At 40.2% G+C, this 25,706-nt stretch overlaps 2 protein-coding genes across 5 annotated transcripts in view; one reads left to right on the top strand and one right to left on the bottom strand.

The window, feature by feature from the left end:
* The window catches only part of SPTSSB (serine palmitoyltransferase small subunit B), a 33,247-nt gene extending 21,441 nt beyond the window's left edge, over positions 1–11,806 (bottom strand). For 2 of the 3 annotated variants that reach the window (XM_088131838.1, XM_088131840.1), the window contains exon 1: positions 7,697–8,814. Coding sequence is in view for 1 of the 3 variants with exons in the window: in XM_088131833.1 (XP_087987959.1) it covers positions 8,867–9,126 (260 nt within the window). In the remaining 2 variants the exon portion in view is untranslated. Of the gene's footprint in view, positions 1–7,696; positions 8,815–8,866 lie in introns of those variants that run through there. The other variant, XM_088131833.1, reaches the window with a different exon arrangement.
* Positions 1–25,706, top strand: part of OTOL1 (otolin 1) — a 76,978-nt gene that overhangs the window by 4,594 nt on the left and 46,678 nt on the right. The window lies entirely within an intron of this gene.

Genomic DNA, 25,706 nt, shown 5'->3' with positions numbered 1-25,706 from the left:
ACCAGCACTAAGTCTCTCGAATACTTTCTTAATATCAAAAAACAGTATAAGAAACTATTGGCCAACAAGAAAAAAAAATGATATGAAATCCACCTGGCAATGACTTATTGAAGCCGCTAAGATGAAGAATTCTTCCTGGTTCTAGCATCTACTTTCTCATCGATCTGCGAGATCCTCTACCATGTTAGATTCCCACATAGCCCCAGAAATATGGGAACTTCACTTTCAGAGATTATATGAAGATTCCTCCACTAAGATGGAAATACAAATGAAAGATGGCCTAGCCAAGTGGCCTCCTGTTTCAACATCTGAAATCAAGATGTTAATTAGACAACTAAGAAAAGGGAAGGCCCTGGGAGCGGATTTTATTCCAGTAGAAGCAGTGAAACATTTCACGGAATGGTGGGCCCCGATGCTAGCATCCCTCTTTACTTACATTGATAAGACGGGACGAATCCCGGAGGATTGGGGCTTGGCTATTATAGTCCCAATCTTTAAAAAAGGCAGGAGGGATGACCCTACAAACTTTAGGCCGATTAGCTTGCTAAATACAATCAGCAAATTATATGCTAGACACTTACAGGAAAAACTCAAGGACTGGATGGTCCAAAGGAACCTGATAGCAGATGAGCAGGCAGGATTCAGAGAGGGATGAGATACCATCGAACAATGTCAAGTCCTTCAACATCTGATAGAAAAATATTCCAGTAACAAGATAATATCACTGTATGCTGCCTTTATAGACCTCAAGGCAGCATTCGACTCCGTTTCTAGGACCAAGCTTTGGGAGAAGCTGGAAGCTGCATCAATAGACAGCAGGCTTCTCTATTTAATTTGGGCGCTACATACTAACACCACCCTTAAGGTTAAATGTAATAGGCAAGGGTTTCTTTCAAAACCAATTAAAGTACAAAAGGGGGTGAAACAGGGATGTATCTTGGGTCCCTTACTCTTTAACTTTTACATCAATGACATGGTGAGATACCTAAACCACCCGGACTTTCACCCACCTAAATTAGGGGTTCGTAGTATTGCCCTGCTGCTTTATGCAGATGATGCAGTTGTCCTCTCTAGGACACCGATTGGTCTAAAAAGAGCCCTGAGAACTCTGGTCCAATACTGTGCAAACAATCTTCTAGATATAAACTATCAGAAAACAAAGATTATGGCCTTTTCTAAAAGATCAAAACAACACTTCTGGACTATTAACGGTCATAGAATAGAACAAGTGAATAGTTTTAAATATTTAGGTGTAATCATGCATGCCTCCGGATCAAGGAGAGCTCATTGCAAATATGCGGCTGATTTAGGTCTTCATTCCGCCAATGCCATTTTAAAATTTTTTCAAAGTAAAGGGGGGTATTTTGTCCCAGCAGCTCTCAAACCTTTCCAGGCAAAGGCGCTAGCCCAACTTCTCTATAGGTCTGTCGTTGGCTCTCCAGCTTCAAGTGTGACATACTTGAAAAGAGTACAATCTAAATTCATTAGGGCAGTTCTGCAAATGCCCAGATGCATCCCTAATGCACAACCACGCTTGGAAACAGGCACAATAAAGGTCGAGTTGAAAGTGTGCCTAGCTTCACTGAATTTTTGGCTAAAAATAAAGTACTACCTGCAGGGCCTAGCTCCACTTATCCTTCAGGATAAATTTCAATCCTTGTGGAAAAAGGACATCGAACTCAACCTCTCTGAGTTAGGCTATTCTATGGCTGGGATTCTAGTGATGGAATATGAGCAGGCAAGAATGGCCATAAAGCAAAGGACAGAGGATACAGAACAACAAGCAGATTTAGGGAAGGTTCCATCCTTTTTATCTCTGCCATGCAGCAAGTTTACTGTCACTGCTGCTAGATATCTAGCGCAGCTTGAGCTCCCCAGTCATCGAAAAGCATTCTCCTTAGCTCGTTGCCGTGGTCTTCCTTCAGCGGTGCTGGACGGTAAATATAAAAAAATCCCATTAGCTGCAAGACTTTGTCCTTGTGATGCCAAGGGAGTAGAAGACATGGGTAATTTAGTCAAGAGTAAATTGCTTGCTCTCTTGATCAGCAAGTAGCCTGGCTGTCAAGAATCAGATTACCTTCAAATGCTTCTCACGGATGATCGGCCCTACTTTACAGCGCAGGTAGCCAGGTTCTGCGCGGCGGCAATAAAAATCCGTCAACATTAGATAGGAAGCTAGCTGAAAGGTTCTGCAGTAATGGATTATAGTCAACTAGTATTTTAGTTTGCATTAACAGGCACCTTCAGAATGTGTTTCAAAAGTATGACAAATTTTATTCGAATTTGTAATATTTTATTATTGTTATCTGATAGCTGTTAGCTTAAATAAGGTCCATAGGTAGATTTTTGCTTGTGTTGGTCAAAGACCGTATTAAACTTTACTATTAGATCTGCTAGTCCTTAATAGGGCAAGCTCCTGCTATATAGATGTATTTTATATAAGTCCAGACATTATTAAACTCCATATAATTTTAGATATTATGATTACATTTTAGATGTCATCAAATCTTTGTAATTTTAGATGTTATTATATTTTAGGTAAATTGTAGATACAATCTTACTTATATCTTAGATACGGACTGTTTCGTCTGAATTCTACCTATGGTTTTGTGCCAGGTTGTCTTATATATGTATCCTAAATATGTATTAAATGTTATCTAAAGATTTCTTAGTTTTATAAGTGAACATAGGTCACTCATGAACAAACTTCTTGTACTGGTCTAAGACTGTAATAAACTGTGCTTGCTTGCTTTCTTACTTGTTGACAACTATGTTAGTCTTCTGACATGGATCATAACTGCTTGTCAGGTTAATTATATATTACAGGAAAAAGTACTGGTTTAAATGTAGAACATCTACTTTGTGTACAGATGTTCTCCATCTCAGCATCTCCAGCTACATCTCTGAAATATTCCTGCTAGTCAGTGTGAACAAATTTAAGTTATACAGAATAACAATCTGACTGTGCAGAAGACGTTTTCTTATGTATTTATACTCTTCAATATTAGGAGTACCCAACGGGCAAACTGTTACAGGAAGGCTTTCCTAGAACTGAATAATCCATATGGTCCAAAATGGATGTCATATTAAGATAACCTTGAGTAAAATCGGTTAGATCTACATCTAGATGTGACTCAAAGAAATTATTTTAATACCCTCAAGCTGCATGCATGTTAAAAATCCAAACCAAGATCAAACTGTTTCTTTTGGAGGGAACATTGTAACAGTAAAGCTATCAGCCACATTACCTTAGGCTGCTACCCTGTGTACATTATCTGGGTGCAAGATCCACAAAATACAACAGAACCTTTTTCCGAATAACATTATTATATTTCTATACTGCCTCTCTTCCAAGAAGGTCGGGGACAATACCCAGTTCCCTTTCCATACCATATCTTTACTTATTTGAATACACTCCCAATCAATACTCTGAGTAGCTTAGAATTATTCCATTAATTGATTGGCAGAGCAATCTTATGCTCCAGTTGGATCACTCCAACATATCTCAGATCTTGTTAGCTGCAGCCTGGCAGATCCAAGAGACATTGGTATACCTTCATGTTTTTCTAGGTTCTTTCTAAAAATATATTTTCATTCCTTTATGTAACAAGTGGACAATTCCTTTTTTAAAGTCAAGATTTCATAACCCCATAATGCCTTGGAGCAGTAGGAAAGCAGGTCCTGAACATTACTGCCCCAGAGGCCAAAATGGTTTAAGTTTTAAAAATAGTCAACATTCTTGTTTTTGAGTGATACTCATATGTAAAAGACAGCAGCCACTACTTTAGATGCATTTCCTCATATTCAAAGCCCTTCTCTCTCTCTCTCTCTCTCTCTCATTCTCTCTCTCTCTCTCTCTATATATATATATATCTGCCACCTACAGATTAGTAAATTATATCAACTATACCTATAAATCAATAAATAAAGTTCAATAAATGACCCCCATCCTGATAGATTATGAAAGCATTTTAAACCGAACAAAAGTGTAGCAAACCTGAACAATATATAAAGAAGTTATGATGGAAGTTTTAGTTAAAGAGGCTTCTTTAAAAGCTGAAGCTTTTGTTCAGACTCCCCTCTGGAAAGGAGCATGCATGATTAACTACCTCTCACTTTATACACTGACTAACATGATTTACTAGAATAGATATTCAGGCAAAGAAACAGAAATACAGCTAGGATGTTGACTGTTCTTTAGGATTCTGCCAAGGATATATAGCAAATGTGAGGTTTTTCTCCATCCAAATTGATTTTTTTTTATAGCTATTCCATTCTATGCCTCTCTCCTTTTTTCAGTGCCAGTTAAATCTTACAGATAGCCAATCTACCTCTCTCAATATAATACAAAGAACAACTGTCATTCATCACTGGGTTGAATACTCAAGAGTAATTGTTCTTCCAAGTATCCTACTAAATGGAAACAGCATACTTTTGTTCTGCTTCAATGGAGGTGGAAAAATGAAATTTTTGAATATTTCTCCATGTTTAAACCAAACCAAACACTCAGAACCATTGTATGGAGGGAACAGGCCATCAAGAAGAAAGTTCCAGTGTAGCTCTTGATGTAATTGTTGATGTAAGGAACTTTTTAAAAAGGATCAGGGACAGCCACTCTAAAACGAAGTTCTCTATCAGCAATGAGAAATGGCATGGCTTAAATTTTTTATTACTACATTCTGTCCAACAGCTGCAAGTGTTAAACTCCAGCAAAGGTTAAAGGAGGGATTAATTTGGGTTGGAGTCTGAGGTAATCTTCTATTTCCTCTTTTTAAAAATGGAAATGAACCTAGGATATCATTTGCATCAAGTCCAGGTACCAATCCATCTAGCTCATTACTGTCCCTACCCCATGACTATGCAAACTTTGAGTTTCTAGGATCTACTGGAATGCTAGAATCCACAAATTCTGGATCTGACTAGGAGCAGTTCTCCAGTTTCAAGCAGGAACCTTTCCCACCTCTACCTGAATTTATGGGGGATTGACTGGACCTTCTGCATACAAAGGACTGGACCTTCTGCATTACTATGGCTTTCTCATACATAATACACCAATCCTTTCAATAGAAGAGAATATACGTAGCTCAGGGTTGAACTATGGAGTCCTTGGTGCTCTCTGAGCTTGGTTATTTGCTTGCAAATGTTTCATTACCAGACTAGGAAACATCAGCAGCTTAAGTGTGTGGTTTGCTCCCTGTTTATATACAGTACAGTAGCTTGCTCTGCCAGTGGGGGTGTGGTTTTCTCCTTGGTAGTTCCATGATTAGGGTATTGTTTCCTGCTTGATTGTTTATCTGATAAGCAACACCTGCTTATCTAGGTGTTGGCTGTTGGAGATGATATGTTTTGGTCTTTGTTTCCTTCTTAGCTTTTTTATGGTCTCTTTTGAATGGTGTATAAATGTGGTTTACCTCTATGTGTCTATTAATGGCTAATTTGTCTGAATGCCACACTTCTAGGAATTCCCTCGCATTTTTGGATTTAGCTTGGTCTAGGATGCTCACAGTTTCCCAGTTGAAACTATGGTTGAGTCTGTCCATGTGTTATGAGATTAAGGAGTTTTCATGATGTCTTCTGACTGCTAGTTGGTGTTCATGGATGCACTCTTCTAGTCTTCTGCCCATCTGTCCTACATAGTGGCTGTTACACTGTATGTTACACTATATAACTCCTGTTGTTTCTCCTTGGGCTAGTGGGTCTTTTGGTTTACTTAAGATGTTTTGGAAGGCTTTAGTTGGTTTGTGTGCTACAGTGATGCCATGTGGTTGTAATAGTCTGTTGGTTATTTCTCAAATGTTTTTGATGTATAGCAGTGTTGTCCTTTTCATAGTTTGTGTTGGTTGTGCTGTAGTGACTTGAGTGGTCAGGCACTTTCTGATAAAGTTCTGTGGGTATCCATTTTGTTGGAAGATGTTTTATAGGTGGTCTGTTTCCTTTTTCTGGTGTTCTGGGTTGCTGCAGTGTGTTTGTATTTGTCTGAATTATGTTCTTACACAGCTCCTCTTGTGGGAGGGTGGGTTGTTACTTTGGCAATGGAGCACTTGGTTAGTGTAGGTTGTTTTTCAGTAAACTTGTGTTTCTAATTTGCCATCGTTTCCTCTGCTGATGTGATGGAATGGAATTATGAAGGCCAGGCTGAGGGAGAAAAACATTTTCTTACATCTCCTGAGGAGCGTGGGAGATACAAGAGGATGAGACTGGCACCTCCCTGAGGAATTCACAATGTTGTGGCTGGCATTACTTGGGAGCTGGGGTTTCAGTCTGGGAAGATTCTTGCTAGAAGATGTAGCTAATAAACATAGCTGGACTGAATTTACATGGTCTATTGGAGTTCCTTGGGCTAGGCCTGATATCAATCTTCCAAGACTGAAACCCCAGCTCCCAAGTAATGCCAGCCACAACATTGTGAATTCCTCAGGGAGGTGCCAGTCTCATCCTCTTGTATCTCCCACGCTCCTCAGGAGATGTAAGAAAATGTTTTTCTCCCTCAGCCTGGCCTTCATAATTCCATTCCATCACAGCTGATGAGGATATCCAGGAAGGGTAACGTGCAGGTGTTTACTTCTTCCCTTGTGAATGTTATTCCTTTGAAGATGTTGTTTCATGTGTCTTCTCTAGTTAGTGCTATAGTTTCATTACACTCATCCTTATCTTTATAATTCTGAATAATCCTGCATTCATTAATATTGTACTTCCCTTTTACATTCTGTTGGAGTCCACAAAACCTCTTTTAATTACATTTGCAAATTATACTAAAGGCAAAACAAAGCCTTTGCCAGTTCAAGAGAAACAATGCTGTTTCTTTTTTTAAAAGACTGTTTTGCTGTAACTGAAGAACCATTCCACTCATGTCACAAACCCATCCAGTAGTTTGAAAGTTATTCCAATGAGAAAGCTCTTGTGTTTATCCCATTTTTTCCCCCCATCCTGAATGTCTCCTTTTCTAATTAGAAGCCAGGAAATGAATGGCATAGCTCTGGGGGCCTGTTTGGGGAACTTTTTAGGAGAACAAAAGAGCTTTGAAGCAAACTGATCCGAAATTGCCCCTATCCTGCTCCTAAAATGGCTACATTTGGTCCTACCACTGGTAGGACAGACAACAATTATAGATACCTGCAGAATTTCTATAGGAGTATTGGAGACTGCCTGGGTAGATCTGACCTTCCTTCTAGATTTTTCTTGGTAGGATAAGTACCCTATTTTAACTAGAATTCTTTGGGTCTGAGGATTAGGAATTACCTGTCAATCATAAAAAGGTTATCCTATTAAGGCCAACCAAATAGGCAGAAAGCAGTAAGCAAGTTTTTGAGTTCTGCAGGGCTCTTTATCTGGCTAGATGTAGAGACAGAGGATGGAAAGGGGAGAAGAAAAAAAAGGTGGCTTATTATTACAGGGCAAAGTGGAGCCTTGCACGTGTTCACACTTTTTAAAACTTTGCCTTTATTAATATAATTTGTTGTATGCCGCCCAGAGTCACCTGTGGCTATATAAGTTGATTAAATAAATAAATAAATAAATAATTGATTTGATGTTACTTGGAAGAATTTGTATTCTGTGAAAATATGCATAATACTTTATGCACAGATATGTATAAGACATGCACACAGCAGGATTTGTGTCCAAGCAGCACCCACAGGCTCAGACTCCATAGCCAAACATAAAGTTTTAAAAGAGGTCCTGCGTGAGAGGCACTTACCTTCGTGTTCCCAAATGGATAGCACAAGTGAAACGGATGGTGCTGTATGCTCACTCCTTGGCTAGCTGGACTGGTCGCTAGAGACAGTGGTTTGAGAACTTAGTAGGGTTTCTCGACTGACCTGTAGCCCCACCCTGCTGTTGTAAACGTCCTTCTGCAGCCAGCCCAGTTCCAGAGCCTCAGTAACTGACAGGGGAAAAAATCCCCATGGCTTTGTTGCTTTTTTACAGGACGTAGTACAGGATCAAGAGCAGACACAGCTCTGTCCCCAGCCACTGCCTATCATGATCTCACGCAGGGGCGCTGCTCAGGTGTGCTGCTGCTGCTCAGACTGAGCCCAGAAAGCCACCGCTGATGCTTCTGCAATGCCGCAGTGCCAGGAATATTTTAAAGAAGGTCAACCTACTGGGGAATATTGTTTTTCCTATTTAGCGAGTTCTTCCTTCTCAGATGGTTCATGTATTTTAAAGGAAATGATGGGAATGGGGCGCTGCAGAAAGATCTCCCCAAGGCACGGCCGGCCGTTAGTCCGACCTAGCCTTTCTAGTGAAAAGATAAGCTGCACTCCGGCACCATCTGAAGAGGCTCACGAATTTAGCTCGACTCGCCATAAACTGCGGGGAGACCCAGGGAGATCCGCTTTCCGAGGCTCTGAGCGTCGCTGGCATTTCTCTCTCCTTTCTTTCTTAGCTGAGAGAGACATAGGAGAAAACGGCGAGGCGGCGTCGCTGCGCAGGGCGGGGAGGCTACGGCGACTCATGTCCGGCATCCTCAAGACATGCAAACTCCTTGCAGGGCGGGCAAAGGGAAAAAAAGAAACAATCCACACCAGCATCTGCAGCGAGGTGATTCTGCAGCCTGAAGGAAGAGAACTCGGAGCTCCCTTCTCAGGAATCGCCGGGGACCCCGGTTAGCTTCCGATGCATTTTTAGTAACCAAAAAGGCGGGGAGGAGGGAGGGTGAGAAGCGGCGCGGAGACTGAGGCGCCGACTACAAACGCAGCGCGTGCAGAAGGATGGGGAAAACGCTCAGACTGCGGAGGCGCTGCGTGCGGCATAAGGGGCGGGGAAGCGACGGCTTCCCTCCTCTGCCCAGGAAGCCCGAGGCGGTCGCAAGCCGCTGACCTACCGCCGCAAGTTTCCGCTCCGCGCTGGAAGACGAAATGCTCACCTTAACCGCGAAGTCCCGTTCGTGCTTTTCGAATGAATGAAGCAAATCGGGAACGCGCTCCTCGTTGCAACGCCTGGTCCGCCGCTCGATTTCACCCAAGTATAAGATCCGCAGTGGGGTGGACTTGGGGAAGTTGGCCAAGGAAACGGACAGGCACGCGAGCTCTCCGTGCTTGCCCAGCTCTTAAAAAAGCCGCTGGCTTTAACGAGGAATAGCAGAGCATCCCTGAAGGGCTTCTCTTCGCGCATCCACGAATACATCTTGGTGAAACCGCGTGAGAATCTTGGCCGTACAACGAGGAATCGCCACCTGCCGCTGCAGGAGGGGGCAAAGGTCGACGCGCGCTCCTGCCGGCTTCTTGGGGCGGCTAACCCACGGTGCAAAACTCTGACCCCACTTCTAAGCAGTTAAAAATGGCTTGGATTGTGAGTTGCTTGCACACCGGGGCTGTGATACAGCTCTGGCTTCGTTTACTTATTTACTTACTTACCAAGGTGTTTCTATACGGCTTCTTCCCAATTGTGAAGTGGTTTATGGTCACAATTCAGTAAAAGGATAAAAGCAGATTAAAAGCAGACTGAAACAAAATATTGCACCTGTTTATAAACTTGCTCTCTTCAAGTACTGCAAAGAACCTGCCCAAGGAAGGTGGGGAGTCTGGCCATTGCTACCCCATCTTTCCCTCTTCCCACCTGAATTTTGCATAGCTGGTGAGAAAACATAAAGCCCTTGGCTCTTTCATGGTCATGAGATGTGATTCAGCTTTTCCTACTATGTTTTACTGCAATGTATGAACAGTTTTAACTGTCACACTTGTATTTTACATTTTAATTTATTTGTTATATTTAGGTCTTGCCTTATGTCAAAGAGAATAAGACATGTTGTGTGACACTTGCATCTCCAAGTTTATTCCAGCAACAATCCTGTAAGGCAGATTGGACTAAAAGAAGGGCGCTGGCCCAAAGTCACCCACTGAAGGGGCACGTGAACCTAGATCTCTCTGGCCTTACGTCCAACAGCACAACGCCAGGTACTGGCTCTTTCTTAACTTCCATGCAGTATGTCAAATAAGAGAAGTGGGAGGAAAGTCCTCAGTTTGCCAGCATGGACCGTTCTCCAGTGCTTGGAAATGCATGAGAAGTATTCCTAGATCTGGAATGGACAGAATTGCAGCCCTACTTCTATGATTGGATTATATGCTTGCGCTGGGCCATTTAAGTATAATCCCTACCACCTCTTCCTCCAAAAACAAACACACAAACTCACCTTCTTAAAATAGATTTACCCAGCAAATTGCAAATGTTCAGATCTATGCTTAAGTGCAAATTTAGGCAATAGAATATTGCTATTTAAGTAAAGATGCAATCTATCAGGTGATTTGTACATGTACAGTCTGCTGCTGTCCAGCTGTCAGTTATTGTAGATGATCATTCCAAGGCCCAGCTCTCCTTCTTTTGGTCCTTTATCCTTAGCTCTTATTTGGACTGGATAACCTTTCAGAGCACTGTAATATAGCAAATACTATACTGTTGCACCTAAGACGTTGTTGACAGATTGCCAGGATTACATATTTTTGGTCATGGGTTGTTGTCAAATGCCATGGGTGTAAAACATCCAAAGGCAATAGGCAACAAAAGCATCTACACCTCTATACTCCTAAGAAGAGGTTGACCCTACTTCTCATCCAACACAGGAACCACTTGTTCTGTTGCACTCATTTGTAGGTTGCCTGGCCTTTTCCTATCCAGCTACAATTCTTGAGGTGTTCATAATTTCAAGACAGTAAGAAAGTCAGAAGATAAACCTACTCCTTTATCTCTATAATAAGAAGGGCTGTACTGTATTTTGAAATTTTATAGATTCCCATAAGTAGAAGATGATAAGGCAGTGCATAAAAATATGCGGCCCTCTTAGTTGCCGAAATGTGATACAAGGCTTCTCAGAGTTAGAATGAGTAATATTACTTTTGGGACTAATGTGCATCTCTGATGACTTCATGGAGTTTTTGGAGTTCAAGAAGTTTTTGTGGCAACAGCATGGAAGTGATTGGCTCTTGACTGTTTGCCAGGAAATAAGATGACAATGCCTTCCTAGTGACTAGGTAGGTAGACACATCACTGCAGTTTTCTGGGCAAGAGTACAGAGGTTATTTGCCTCTGCCTGTTTCCAAGATTTTTTTCAACTTCCCAGTCTAGCCCACAGCCCAAGGATTTCTTATTGATCTCCCATCTCAAGTACTACACAGGGTTGACCCTGCTTAATTATTGAGTCCAGAGAAGGTGGGCCAAGGTGTTGCCGCTAGTTATTGAAAAGCCATTTTCAGGTTAAGGGAAGGTAAACCAACTATTGTCTTGAATACAGTGGGAAAAATCTTAGGTGTTTGTTCTATGCTATGGGATAAAGCCTAACATCTCAAGCTTCACCTGCTTTCAATAAGCAATTGAAGAACCAGCTGTACAAGGCTTAGTTGCTGCCCCAAACTTACCAGTTGCTGTTCCTCATGCTAGTTGGGACACATCACCCGGAAGTTTAGACTTCATTATTAGCTTTTTAATAAAGGTGACATTAGCATTTTAGCATGGCATCCATGCTTCCTTTTTAAGTTCAGGAAACCATGTTTTCTTTTTAGCCAAAGCCATTTCTTCTGTTGATACAGTATGGGAGAACTAGCCTTTTCAGCAACAAAACAATGGGAAGTGTAATATTGTTATTCAAGTGTTTGAATATACTTGCAAGTATTAAGAAAGATACAAACTTGATTGGGAAAGGGAGTGACATAACGCATAAATCTGCCACTTGTGGAATGTTATCTAGGATCAATGTTTTCTATTGTTTAATTCTCATGTCTAATTAAAGTCTTTTATTATTTGATTTGTTGTTTTCTGATGCATCACATATACTGAATGGATGTATCATTTATTTCTGTACCTAGTATAAAGACTTGACCCACCTTAATAAACTTTTTCTGCTTTGTCTGAAGTACTCATGATTCGTGTTGTCAGGAGGGGCAAAAAAGCCAGTTTGCAAAGTTAGTCTTTCTCCCAAATTCAGGGATTAAATTTTTATCAGCTCCATGCCAAACTTGGGTGTCTGAGTTTTAAAGGCAACAATTCGGGGGCTTGTCTGGGATTGCACCGTGGCACCCCTCAGGGCTCGCACTGGCCTGCCTCAGTCACAGAACATGTGACAGCCAGCACAGGGTGACGTCACCCCCACGCCTTCGAACTGACAGATAAATGAGGAGCTAGGAGGGGGTAAGCACTAGCTGGTAGTCCCTGGAGCCAGTTGGGGCTCATGGTCCAGTTGTAGGACCAGGTAACCCTGTCCATCCAGCAGGGAGTGGCCAAAGGAGAATGGGCATACTGTGCACAGGGGAGTGGACAAGATACACTGGACACCTTTCACAGGAGGAGGCTTCCACAGAAAAGCCCTCCCCCCCTTTTCAAGATTTTTGCAATAACGTTTACATAATCAAATACAATTCTTTGATTTTGCACCAAGATTTCACTGAATGTCTCTACATGTGCAGAGTGCAAGCTATGTTGCAATGGGACATGTGATTAGTTTATATTAGCCTCCTCCAACCGAAAACTCCACAAATTCAGGACTGCAACAACTTCATCTCTTCCATCCAGTATGAATAAAGGGGTTGATGGGAATAATTATTTTACGTATTGGAAGGGTGCCAGACAGATTCTAGCATGCAGCAGTGAACATGAGATAGGTTTCATTTACATGTCTGAAGTTTCCTTATCACCTGCATCTTATCTTTGCACTCCCCTACTAAATACTGCACCCAGGGATCGGTAATTTCTTGAATGGTGTGGAATATAGTATGGGATATTGTCATTTGGAATGATTGGACATTACCCTACTTTCTAATGCAGAGAGAACTTCCCTTATGGTTACATGCATTCAAATTTCATCTTTGGTTTCAGGAGACTATATGAAGAGTTGGCTATTTCCAGAATTGATTAATCCATAAAAAATAGTGTTATATAAGGTAGGAACCTGATTTTAATATCAAAGTGTTCTTTATAGACTCATCATATAAAAATGTCCTTGCCCAATACTCAGATTCAATAGAACATCTGTTAGAACAACAATACATCTGTTAGAGCAATTAAAAAGGAAAAGAGAGAATTTTCCTGACAGAATTAATGCATTTCTATTAGGATATGTTAATTCAAGAACTAATTCAAATCATTTGCAGTTACACTCTTTATTGGGGTTTAAAATAAGGAGTCATACTGTAACAGTGATCTCTTCAAAAGACAAAGATTACTTGATTCTATATAAAGATTATCTAATAGAGAAAACTTATTTAATAAGAGCAGTGCTAATGCTCTTACATGTGAAATCCAAAAAATGTAGAGGTTGATGATACTTCTGTAGATGCATCAGAAACAATACTAGATCTCATATTTGAATATAACACATAAGTATAGTTTATTACTATTTGAATAGGGTTTAGCTTGTACATTCCTGTATATTATAGTTACAACATATTTATAGGTCCCACAGGATCTTAGCCCTGTGCTGGCTCTCTTCAGGACCTGTCTTATCCTTTGGTGGTATTTTGGATGTTGCTGTCTTCCTTGCCTCCTCATCGTGGTTCCCATGTAACTGTGGATATCAAGGTAGTTGTAGCTGGTTTGTATGTCTGCTATGTGGCCCGCTGGTAGTTCCACCCCAACAGTCTTAACTACCTTCCCTCTCTTTACTACCATCCAGCTGCACTTTTCCAGTCCAAATGACATCCCAATGTCCTCACTGTAGATCCATGTCAGGTGGATCAGGGGGTCGATGTCTCATTTACTCTTAGCATACAGCTTGATGTCATCCATGTAGAGGAGGTGGCTGATGGTAGTTCCACTCTTCAACTTGTATCTGTATCCAAATACACACACACACACTATAGCCTTTTTAACTCTGTCACCTGTCCTGCAGGGCAGATCCTGCAATATATCTAATAAGAAGTTAGTCTTCTCTGTTCACTGAGTGTGGAATCATTATTCCACAACAATATTGACATAAGTTTTATCATACAGATGGAGGCTTATATGAGAACCTTCAGTGAAATTGTAAAATGGCCACACATTTGTTAAATGTGTTTAATGTTTATTTTTTATTCCACCTTCTTCTTTAAAATGCTACAGCATGATTAAAAAAAAAATCTTTAAAGTACAATAAACATAGCAGCTCATTAAATTGATAAAATATTGATTTGGTCCTAAATTGTTCCACCCATTCTTATCACTTGAACATTCACCTTTTGAGTTTCCAGAAGTGTTAGTGTTAGAACAAGTTTCCAAATATTTACATATGAAAGAATCTGAAATAACAAGAAAGAAAAGGGAGTGGCAACATACAAGAATGTGGAAATGTACCTCGTAAGATGAACAAACTGTACCAATATTACTTGAGGGTTTTTCATGGAGGGTTAGATGTGGGTTGCTTACTATCTTGGACTGGCTGACTAATGCCCTTTTCACTGCTAATAGTCTTGTATTCCCTTAAGGTTTGTCGATCCCCCTTAACAGAGAGTCATCTCACAGGCTCATCTTTCACAGGGCTTCAGATTTCTCTACAGCTACTTACTACCTTCTGCGTCTTCTCCAGCAATAAGGGAATTGACACAATGGGTTGTATGGCAGTAGGAAATGTCAGGGAAGGAGAGAGTAGCTATCATTGAGGAAAGAGCATTCAAAGGCCTTTCAAACTGGAATTGATAAGGGAACATCAATGAAAACATGAAAAAGATTCAGAATACACTGGGGAAAGAAACAATAAGGGGGAAGGTAGTGTTCATTGGGGAAATAGCATTCAAACAGTATTGAGGGAATAGTAGTGAACAATCCATGGTGGCTAATAAAGAAACAGCGCACACAATGCAGCTTTTAGAGAGAGAAACCAGGCCAGTATAAGCTTTTTTTTTTTTTTGCATAGAGAAACGGGAAGAAAGAGCAAGAGGGAATGCACACATGAGTATTAGGGAGCAGGGGATATATGTGCCTTGGTGTTGGGTTCATGAAATTTGGGGGAGAAAGAAAAAGGGGATGGAGAAATTCAATGTGCTTGTTGGTTTCCAGAACCTAAAATTCTTTTGGAGCTGACAACTCAAATATGGGCTACTTTTCTGATCTGGATCCAGATGCTGAGGTGAACCTAGTTGGCTCTTCTAAATTGTGAACTCCAACTCAGTATGAGTTGCTCCAGGGACCTGGGAAGGCTGTGCTTCTGAGATTTAAGAAGGCAATGCACTGGAGGGGCTCCCGGAAGGCCTAGCAATGGGCTGTAACTGCACCCAAAGCTCAGAAGGCTCTGCCTGCTTCATGGTCATTCTGGTCAAGCCCAAGTCCAGGTGCTTCAAAGAGGTTCCCTGAAACAAGCAATGGCCTGCAAGGAGGGAGAGAGGTAAGAGCTAGTTGCACAGCTTCTGTCTTGAGTAACTTCAGTTAGAGATGGAGATCGCAGTATGAAGTTTCTCTTCAGAAGAAACAAAGACTTGTTAGGACAGGGAGAATTCAAAGCTAGATGCCCAGTGAGTGATGCCAGCTACAAATGGAGAGAAAATAAAAGGAATATTTTCTTCTCTGACTCACTGGCCCAAACAACTCACAGGTGTCTGACCAATATGGGTATTCACAGAGGCCACTAAGTCATCCCCTCACTCAGAGGCAAGTATATAAAAGCTTTCCAATTCTGATGTCTGGCCGATTGATGGACATTGCAGAATTGTCCCCTTCCTCTCATATTCAAGGTGATCAGCACTCATGCGATTTGTCATCAAATCTACTTCTCAACAGGATGCATAGGTGGACACCCCAAATGGAAGTTTTATCCCAAATTGCAAAATTGAGCTAGTGGTAGTGTCTGTAAGATGGGGTGAGGGTGTAAAGCAGTGTTGTCCAAACTTGGCCACTTTAAGATGAGTGGACTTCAACTCATGCTGGCTGGGGAATTCTGGAAGTTGAAGTCCACTCATCTTAAAGTGGCCAAGTTTGGACAACACTAGTGTAAAGGAACAATAACTCATCATAAACATTGTCCTGTAGTAATCCTAGCCTCCTTCCAAAATCTGCCATGCTGTGAATGTTGTTCCTTCTGTATCCATCTAAAATAGTGCAGTATTGCAATTCCAGGAGAAAGAATCTTTCCAGATAGGGTGCGGAAGACAGTATTCGGATCAAATTGGGAGCTTCATTATACATCCATCCATCCTTGCTTTGGCAGAAAACTATCCTGACTGGTCTGACGCACTGCCAAATTGTGCTATCCTGATTTTTTATATATAGTATGTGATAAAAGAAACAATTCATTGATTCTTCTAGCTTTGCTGCCCTCATTCTTTGGCATGTCATCAGCCATTTAATATAAATCCATCCAGAGGCAAGGAACTAAGGTTGGATTTTTCCTAAATTCATCTATTTTCCTGGGTTTGCATAATACATTAAGCTGGTTGCTACATTAACCAATGTTATGTTTTGCACAATAATGAGCCACAAATTAAGTAAATGGAGTAGATTTGCACCACACACACACACACACACACACAACATTAATCAAGATTCACACTAACCAAGCTGGGCAAGTTGAGCAAATATATCCAGTTGTATCCTATCTGATCTCATGAAGTGCGTTGTGGGAACACAGCCTTTTGTGTCATGAGTGGTTGTGAAAATGTTCTGGAAACACTAAGGGAAAGTGAAATTCAGAATAGCAACCATTTCAAAATCATCTGCTGAAAGAGTTGCACAATATGTAATGCAATTTGTTTCCTTGATATTTTAGTGAGTCATGAGAATGTTGTATAGATACAGTTTTGAAAAATGGAACTTCAAGGAAATTCCCATGTGTTTTCAGTTATTTATATACACTGACAAAGTCAGGAAAAACAGTGGCATTTAATCCTCTCTCTTCTGCTATTCAGACCATCACCTGACGATATTAGGAGCCATGATTTTTACAGACATTTTAGGCATTTCCCCCTGTATATGTTATTCACATTTTCTATTCTTACAAGTACATCGTAGATTTTTCAGAGCCATCATTCATGACTTCTCATTATTACTCCATTAGCACCCACATGTTTTTTTTATTAGCTATTTAGCAGGTCTCTGTACAGTATTAGATTTAACACTTTCACATTACTTCTTCCTGATATCTTACAAATAAAACAAGTATTTAGACTCAATTGTATGAATATAAATATTTGAGACTGGTGGCATATTAGGGCAACCTAATAATAACCAGTTGACAAAGAAATGTGCAAATAATATAATTGGCATGCAATGATCAATGGAAAACTGAATCTCTGTTCAGTGAGAAAAGGATGAAGAATGAGGTCAAAGAAAGCTGAGACAGATTTCAAAAAATGGAGAATACGCAGAGTTCAGGTATAGGTGGGGAAAGCAGAAAACTAATATTAAAAATAAAGATGAAATGTTAAAACTTCTTGCTGCAGCAAAGAAGGGAAGAGATATAATAAGATATAATAATAACGAACACATACACATGTGTGGAGCGGGTGGTTATTGAACATGGGTGTTTTTCCTGGTAAAAATGGAGGGTGGGGGGTGGATAGCTGGTTTAGGAGGGAGAGAAGCAGAGAATGAAATAATTATTTTTCCTTTGCATGAGCACCAAAACAGGATGGCTTAGCTTCTTGGGGGAGAGAATGGGAGGGATGTTACTCATCTGAGTAGCAATCCCTGTTCTCTTCTGTACTTGTGGGATGGATGAGGGACATATTTATTCTCTGGCTGGATAATATAGCAAATTAAAAGAAACCAACATCACATTCTCATTTTGGATTTTGGAAAATTAGCAGGAAAGTGCCAGACAGAAAGAAGAAAATGCATTTTCCTTCTCTTTCTTGGAAAGGGAGCGGGGAGGACCAGGGAAGGACATTTTCTGGCATAATGTCATGGAGATAGACAAGATATTGTCAATGATCATCCTAAACAGAGGCTTTTGCTGAAGTGACCAACAGCAGAATATGACATCCATGAACACTGGAATGATCCATTATCCCATCTCTCAAGATCTAGTCTATTTCCTTTGCATATTCAGCAGCAGAACATGCTAAGTGCTATTTGTCTCTGTGCATAAAAAAAATCTCTTTTGGCTCAAATGGAATGCAAATGAATGTGACTCTTATTTGGTAACTACTACATATTATGGCTCTTGCCCTTTAAGCAATACCTGCAATTTAAAAAAAATGTGCAAAGGATAGGAAACATTAAGAGAACGGGAGAGGGGAGATGGGAAAGCTTGTAAAAGCTTACATGCATCTTACTTTTGCCTGGGCTTTAATAAAAGTAAGATTTCTTTGGTGATTTTCCCAAGCTGGAACAGAGCTTTTCATTTCAACTGCAAACTGTCATTATCCAGCATGTGTGAAACATACCTGCAATGTTGGTTGTTGCTGAAAAGTAGGCATTATGAAATACTAGCTGGCAGGCCTATCTCCTCCTACAGTAACTTTTAGGACCAAAATGTACTACAACAGGGTAAACTGAAACAGAGAAAATCATGCTGCAGCCAAGAAGAATCTTCTACTAAGAAGAATCAGCAGTGGTTTCTCTGTGGGCTGAAAAATGATTAATTTGAGTTCATAATCCTTTGATTCTCTTGCTTTAAAGAAAGATGAGAAGGAAGATTTTTGAGGGTAGATAGAGAGTAAACCCCAAAGGCATTGGATAATGAATATTAAAGGAATATTGGAAGGACAGAGAAAGGCTGTATTAAGAAAGAGATGCTGGTATGAAACAAAATTATGAAAAAATGATTAAGGAAGAAAAGCATAAATTTAAAAGCTATTATAACAGGTGCAGGAATATAGGTAATAGAGTTTAGTGTCTAGTTTGGCTAATGGCTTTTCTTCTGGGTATGAATGAAAGAGAGAGAATGTGGGTATTTATTTATTTACTTAATTATCAAAAGGAGTCACCAAATATGCAGAATGCAAATAACCTACCTCTAAATCTGCTTTTAATTAAATTTGAAAAGGTGCTATCAAACTCCTTTCCATTTGCATGGCTGATTGTTGAATTTTAAAAAGATAACAGGAGATAAATACTAAGAATACAAAAGGAATAATAAATAATAAAATATTGCTTTATTATTAATAAAATAATAAAAGGTGCTAGTTTGAAAAGGTGCTACCAAACTCCTTTTGATTTTTGGCTGCCATAGACTAATATGGCTCTTCTACAATAATCCAGGTAAATGAGGAAGCTAAAAGGGTGTTTGACCAACCTTAAATTGGAAAGGTTGTACTTGGATCCTTTTTCATACAGAGTAAGTGGTTCTAGGAAAAAAAAGACTCTTTTCCTTCATTCCAGTTATTTCTTGTTGCTTGCATTTGGGATTGCCAGTTTGGTATAATGGTTAAGACATCAGGTTGGAGACCATGAGTTCTAGTCCCGCCTTAGGGACAAAGCCATCTGGATAAACTTGGGCCAGTCACTTTCTCTCAGCCCTAGGAAGAAGGCTGTCAGAACCTGCATCAACCAACAATTGTTAATTTACAAAGCATAGCAGTCAATGGGAGTTTGATTGATTTGCTTCTGCCAATTGTGACTGGGGGGGCTAGTAGTTAATGGTTGTAATTGGAGTAGTACTGGGAGGATGAGGAGGTGAGGAGCTTAATTTTATATGGGCAATGAGGCTGGACCTGATTGCAGGCAAGACCAGTGGGGGCCTGATGCTGGCCAGGAAGGAGCTATGTATCCCTGGGAGGAAGGAAAGAGGTCACCACCAGGTGAAAAGGAATTGAGGCACCAGGGCAACAAGGGGAGGGGGGATAAATAGAGGGAAGTTTACCCAGGCTTTAGTTTTAGCAACGTTTTGTTTCAAGCTGCATGTACCACGCAATGGTGAGGAGCATTTGTCTTATGCCTGGTTTCATAAGAATTCTTCTGAATTGGGGTTTGGACTTTGTGGACTTGACAAAGGCAAAGGCAAACTGCTTTTGAAATGTATTGTCGAAGGCTTTCACGGCCGGCATACAATGGCTGGTGTGGGTCTTCCGGGCTGTGTGGCCGTGGTCTTGAAGTTTTGTTTCCTAACGTTTCGCCAGCACCTGTGACTGGCATCTTCAGAGTGCAGGAGCACAGACAGGAGAACTGCTCTTGCCAAGAAAACTGCAGGGACTAGTCCAGGCAGTTGCCAGGTGTCAACACTGACTCAAAGGCACACACACACACAAAAGTTCATAAGGATGGTTCCTTTTTTGAGCATTTAAGCACTTCTTTTTCTTCCTTCTAAGATATTCTTGCACAATGAGGGCTTTACTAACCTACTTGCCAGCTGTATGGATAATGAAATTATATGTTTTAGTCAGTAGGTGATTGAAACCAGTCTCCCATGAACCTTCTCGTATAACAGCTAATAACTTATGATCAGTCAGGCAATGCACTAATTCACCCATGCTGAAAATACAATTATAAGGTTTCAAAAATGCGGTGTTTCTTAATAAATAAAGAAGATATTCATTAACCTATTTGGGGGCTGTTAAATGCAAGGTAGTGAAGAAAAACCCTACCAATACCTGAGGCTTTAACAAAACATTTTCCATATAACAGAAAAGCAGGTAGAGTGAGGGAAGTTTCATAAGTACTAAATGTGAACATTTACACAGCAGATGTGGTCAGATCTTATTAATAGTTGGAAAGTGCAAGGTTTTGTAATTTGGGATGTAGCTTGACTTACCTGGCTCATTGTTCTTAAAGGGAAATGCATGGCTCTTCCATAAAAACATAAAAAAGCCATGGTGGATCGTGCCAAAGGCTCATCTAATCTAATTTTCTGTGTATTATGCATTGGGAAAGTATGGATAAAAGGAAGATAGCTCTCTTCTACTGTTATTCCTTCATAGCCGGTATGAGAAAATGCCTGCTAGTGATTCTGGAGGTAGAAAGCCATCAAGAATTAGAGCCATTTGTAGCCCAGATTAATCCAATCTCCTTTAAATTGGTGGACCTCATAATGAAATTGGCACATACATATTCAACAGACTGACAGACAGGTAGATTAAATCTGATGGAAACAAACTGCATGCTTTAATCGAGTTGTGTAAAGATGTATTTCTTTTTATTGTTCCTGAATCTTCTCTGGATAGTCTTGATGGCTAACATGGCATGAGAAGGAGAAAAACTTTTCTACCCACATTTTTCTATTTTTAGAATTTTTAGATTTTATAGATCATGGTACAGATCTATAGCATGCATATTTTATCTATCTTTGCTCTGAGTAATTGTTTCAATTAATGGAGCCTTCTCTTGTATGAGAACTTATGTAGCTCCCTAATAATTCAATTGTTGTTTTTTGCACCTATTTAGTCTCAGGGGAGCTCACATTTTAAATGCCTGAAGATAGATTTTAATACATTGAGGGTTTGTCCCCATGTACCCAAAATCATGGTATATACATGTCTCAGTAACTTTTCATGTAATTTCTGAACAGTGTTGCCTTAATCTTATTCCCAGCTCACAATTGAGGCAGCTTAAAATCATATTTAGGTGTTCTAGTATTAAAATAGTGTTTTCACCCATCACAATATTTGTCATGGTTGTTATGTAGCATGTTTCATTGTTGATGTGGTTGCTGACATGGCCAGAGATGATATCTGCCCAACTTCTGTTAGCTACTTGTAGATGTTGCGGGCATGCCCCTATCTTTGGTCATTGATTTGGTCATTTTGGCTTGGACTGCAGGATACCTTGCTTCTGTGGAGGTAGCTGCAGATAATACCTGATTGGAACTATCTGAACCACCTGTCAGGTCTTTCATGCGCTCCTTATAAGCATACAGTAAGTTCAACTCTCTATCATGCTGCAGACTCACAGGTGCACTGCATTTGTGATCTGTCAGCTGGGCTATTTTTTTACTTGGGAATAGGGCTCTTTCAGAAGAGCACTAGATCCATATGCAAAATAGTCCAGCTGTCAAGTAACAGGCACAAAACAACTGTGTTGGACAACTTGACAGGTGATTAAATACACTGTTCTGAACACTTGCCTGCCCCACCATCCCACCCCATGTTAAGGAGACCAATTAGTGGTGGTTTTCCTGCTAGCAGGCAGTACTTGGTAAGAGGACAAACAAGGCTGGAGGAAGCCATCGATCACTTTCCTTCACCAACCCCAGAGAACAGAGAGGGCAGCACTGTCCTTGTTACTCTTGTGAAAAAGAGCTGAGAGATCTAGTCAGCAAGTTTTCTGTCCCCATCCTTTTCTGACAGCTGACAGAAGTGTAGCGCTTTAATGGGACTCTCAGGTTGTGCCCAAAGTCAATCTCATCAGTCTGTGAAATCAGCCAGAAAGCTCTGAATGCAGTGACGCCTTACTCCTGATCATTCTGAGAAAGAAAGCCTTGAACAGCAGATATATCCATTCCTGTAGTTCAGTGTTGTCCAAACTTGGCCACTTTAAGATGAGTGGACTTCAACTCATGCTGGCTGGGGAATTCTGGAAGTTGAAGTCCACTCATCTTAAAGTGGCCAAGTTTGGACAACACTGCTGTAGTTCAAAGAGTTTAGCTAGCCTGGTAAGGAATAGTTGAACAGGATAGCAGTAATTCCTCCCTTTGGTGTGGTATTCATAGATAGATTACTCCCAAGCACAGAAAGTTCATTTAGGTAAATGGCAAATAGGCATTCAATTTGTCTAGTCCCCTTTTAAAAGATAGAGCCTACATTTTGTGACAGTGAATTCTGTAAGGGATTATTGTGTAAATAAGAACTTTTGCTTCTAAAAGTTCAGAGGTATGCCTTAATGCCTTTTATTACAAATAAAATGGGAGATCCTTAAAAATAGGCAAGCGGCATCTTTATGTCATGGGGAAAATCATACATAACTGAAAAGTTATTACTAGTAATTCAGTGTTTACCCATTTATTATATTCCTATCCAGTTATTCTTCCTGGAGTTGTGGCAGAGCTCCATTCTTTCTGGAGTGGCATAAAGATAATTTTCCCCTGCTTTTCCTTGTATTTTGTCATCACAATAATCCTGTGAAATATCTTAGACCAAAAATATTGAATATTTGAAAATTACCTAGTGGCTGTGTCACATGAAGATAATATCAATTTATAGCATTTTCTAGAGTCATCCAATCATCATTGTGCCAAAACAATAGTAATTCGGACAGGCTTTATATCACATTAAGGATAGCTGAATATTGCCATGAAGGTGCTATAAATTATTAGTGCTGAAATGACCAAAATGGCTGACCTAGTCAGCTATCATTATGGGGGACTGGCTTCAAGTTCTAGAACAGTGTTTTTCAAACTTGAAAACTGTAAGATGTGTGGACTTCAACTTCCAGAATTCTGGGAGTTAAAGTCTATACTTCTTAAACTTGCCAAGTTTGAAAAACACTGTTCTAGAGGCTCTGGCAGAAAAATACCCTCTTCTTCTTCTAACTGAGTTTAATGGTTTAATGTTTGTAAAAAAAAATAAAGTAGTTCTGATGTTAATTTATCTCTGTGTTAAAATCCAGAATCATTATAATTATACAGAAAACAGGATAAGGTCCAAATGAAGCAAAAATGAGATATGAATGAAGACCTTCTCCTCCTAGTTTCTCTTCTCTAGTCTTCTTTCATGAGGCTAAGTTCCAGACTTCAGTGGGCAGAAAAGTTCAGAAAACAGTAATAACTCACACAAGTTTTTTTACCAGCATTTCCCTTCCTGCTCCTTAAATCATATCCTCACTCCCTACTAGGGAAGGACTCCAAGGTGGTAATCTAAGCACATGGGGGCAAGGATGGGGGCGGGGGGAGCTGTACCTCTCACCCACAAGTTCTTGTTCCTGAAATTATATGCTCGCCTTCTGTCAGCCCCACTAGGTAGACCAGACCAGGAATCAACTCGCATGAAGGCTAAGACTACTTTTATTGAGGTTAGCTATAATAACATAAACTTGCAAGTCTGATTGTGATATACCTCCTCTTCCTTCTTATACCCCAGTGAATCAGGGAGGCTCTGCCTGAGTTGCTTCTGAATATTATTTTGTTTCCCAGGACTGAAAGAATGTTTCAACTCCCCCCCACCCTGGCCCCTTTGCCTAGGTAAGAGTTCTTGCACACTTCTGTCATCTTCCTTACTCTCTACATTGACCCATTAACATCTGTTTTTATGTCAAAAATGTAAAGTTTTTAATTTGCTTTGATTGTAATGTATTTCATGGATTGGGATTTTTAACACAATTGAAATGAACAAACTAATTTCTTCAAATTATAAGAACTGACACATATTGATCATGTCACAAATTATTACTGGATATTGGCATTTAACTGACACTGACCACCAATACTCGGGTTGACTTCTGTTAGATATGTTTGTTTCTCTCAGGCATCTCCACCAGTGTGTTATGTAATAGTATATCTAAGTTCTTTATGCTTATCAGATGGATTTTTCTCTCTCTCTCTTTTTTTTTTGTTATGCTTAGTTCATTTAACTGTTATAACGTATTTAATTTTTCTTTTCACTGTATTATCACCATTCAATGTATACTTTTTCTTTTGTAGTTCACCATTTTAATATTTTTTAAAGTACATCTGAGTTATATTTATTTATTTATTTTATTTGTATGGCTGCCCATCTCACCAAGTGACTCTGGGCGGCGAACAAAATTTTAAAAAGTAAGAACAATTTCAATAATACAAACGTTAAAACACATAGCAGCTGAGAATAAGTCACACATCATAATCTAGTGTTGTCCAAACTTGGCCACTTTAAGATGAGTGGACTTCAACGCCCAGAATTCCCCAGCCAGCAGCTGGCTGGGGAATTCTGGGAGTTGAAGTCCACTCATCTTAAAGTGGCCAAGTTTGGACAACACTGTCATAATCCCTTAAATAATCAAGAAACAGGTTCCTGCACACATGTGGGGTACCAGGCATGGGCACAGAGCCAGGCCTTTAGGGATTTACACAAAGCCAGCACAGTTGGGGTCTTCCTGATCTCCAGAGGGAGAATGTTCCATAGGACAGACGCTATGGCAGAAAAGGCACGTCTTCTAGGCCCTGCCAACTGATATTCCCTAGCCAATGGGACTCAAAGCATGCCCATCCTGCCTGACCAGATCAGATGGGCAGATATAACTGGGGAGAGACAGTCCCTCTGATAACTTGGTCCTAAGCCATGAAGGGCTTTGAAGGTGACAGCCAGCACCTTGAATTGCATCCAGAAGCACACTGGCAACTGAGGCAGCTCAGCTCATGGAGTAGAGGTATTACATGCACCAAATAACGGCTGAATAACTTTGTAGTGTCTGTAGAAGTTGTATGTGTTGGTAAAGCTCAGGATTTTATCCATCTTATTTTATACAGTTGTGTGATTCTATGATTTCATTTGACATGCATATTAAAAAGTAATTATTTAAAAGTAGGTGTTATATTTATTTCTTGCCCAGTCCCTGCCCCAGTGGAATTATTCGTTTTATTCATGCGGGGAAGGGGGGAGGTTTGCGCCAATTAATTTATCAATTCATGGAGTCTCAGTTTTGCATTTGAGAACCCTGCCTCAACCTTTGTAGAAATCAACCCAAATCTGATGTGACTCATGGCTCGTGTTTGTTATATTATTAGTTAATTCTAATAGGAAAGAAGGAGGAAAAAAAATGCTTATTGCATAAAGTGTTTTGATACACAGGCACATGCTAAATCCATGTTGGTCAACTTTGTACTATGCTCATACAGGATAAAACCAATGTACCAGAAGTCTGGGACTCCTAAATCAGTAAATTATACTGCCAGACAGAATGAATGCTAAGGATTTAAAACAGATCAGCATTATACCTATGGAAGAATACATATGGAATAATGGCAG

This window comes from Python bivittatus, unplaced genomic scaffold (assembly GCF_059951505.1).
Source record: "Python bivittatus isolate LINGU-HERP-01145 unplaced genomic scaffold, Pbiv_v1 ctg000980_np1212, whole genome shotgun sequence".
Classification (NCBI taxonomy): domain Eukaryota; kingdom Metazoa; phylum Chordata; class Lepidosauria; order Squamata; family Pythonidae; genus Python; species Python bivittatus.
The sequence above is the reverse complement of the archived record's forward strand: the minus strand, read 5'-3'. Positions and strand labels throughout refer to the sequence as shown.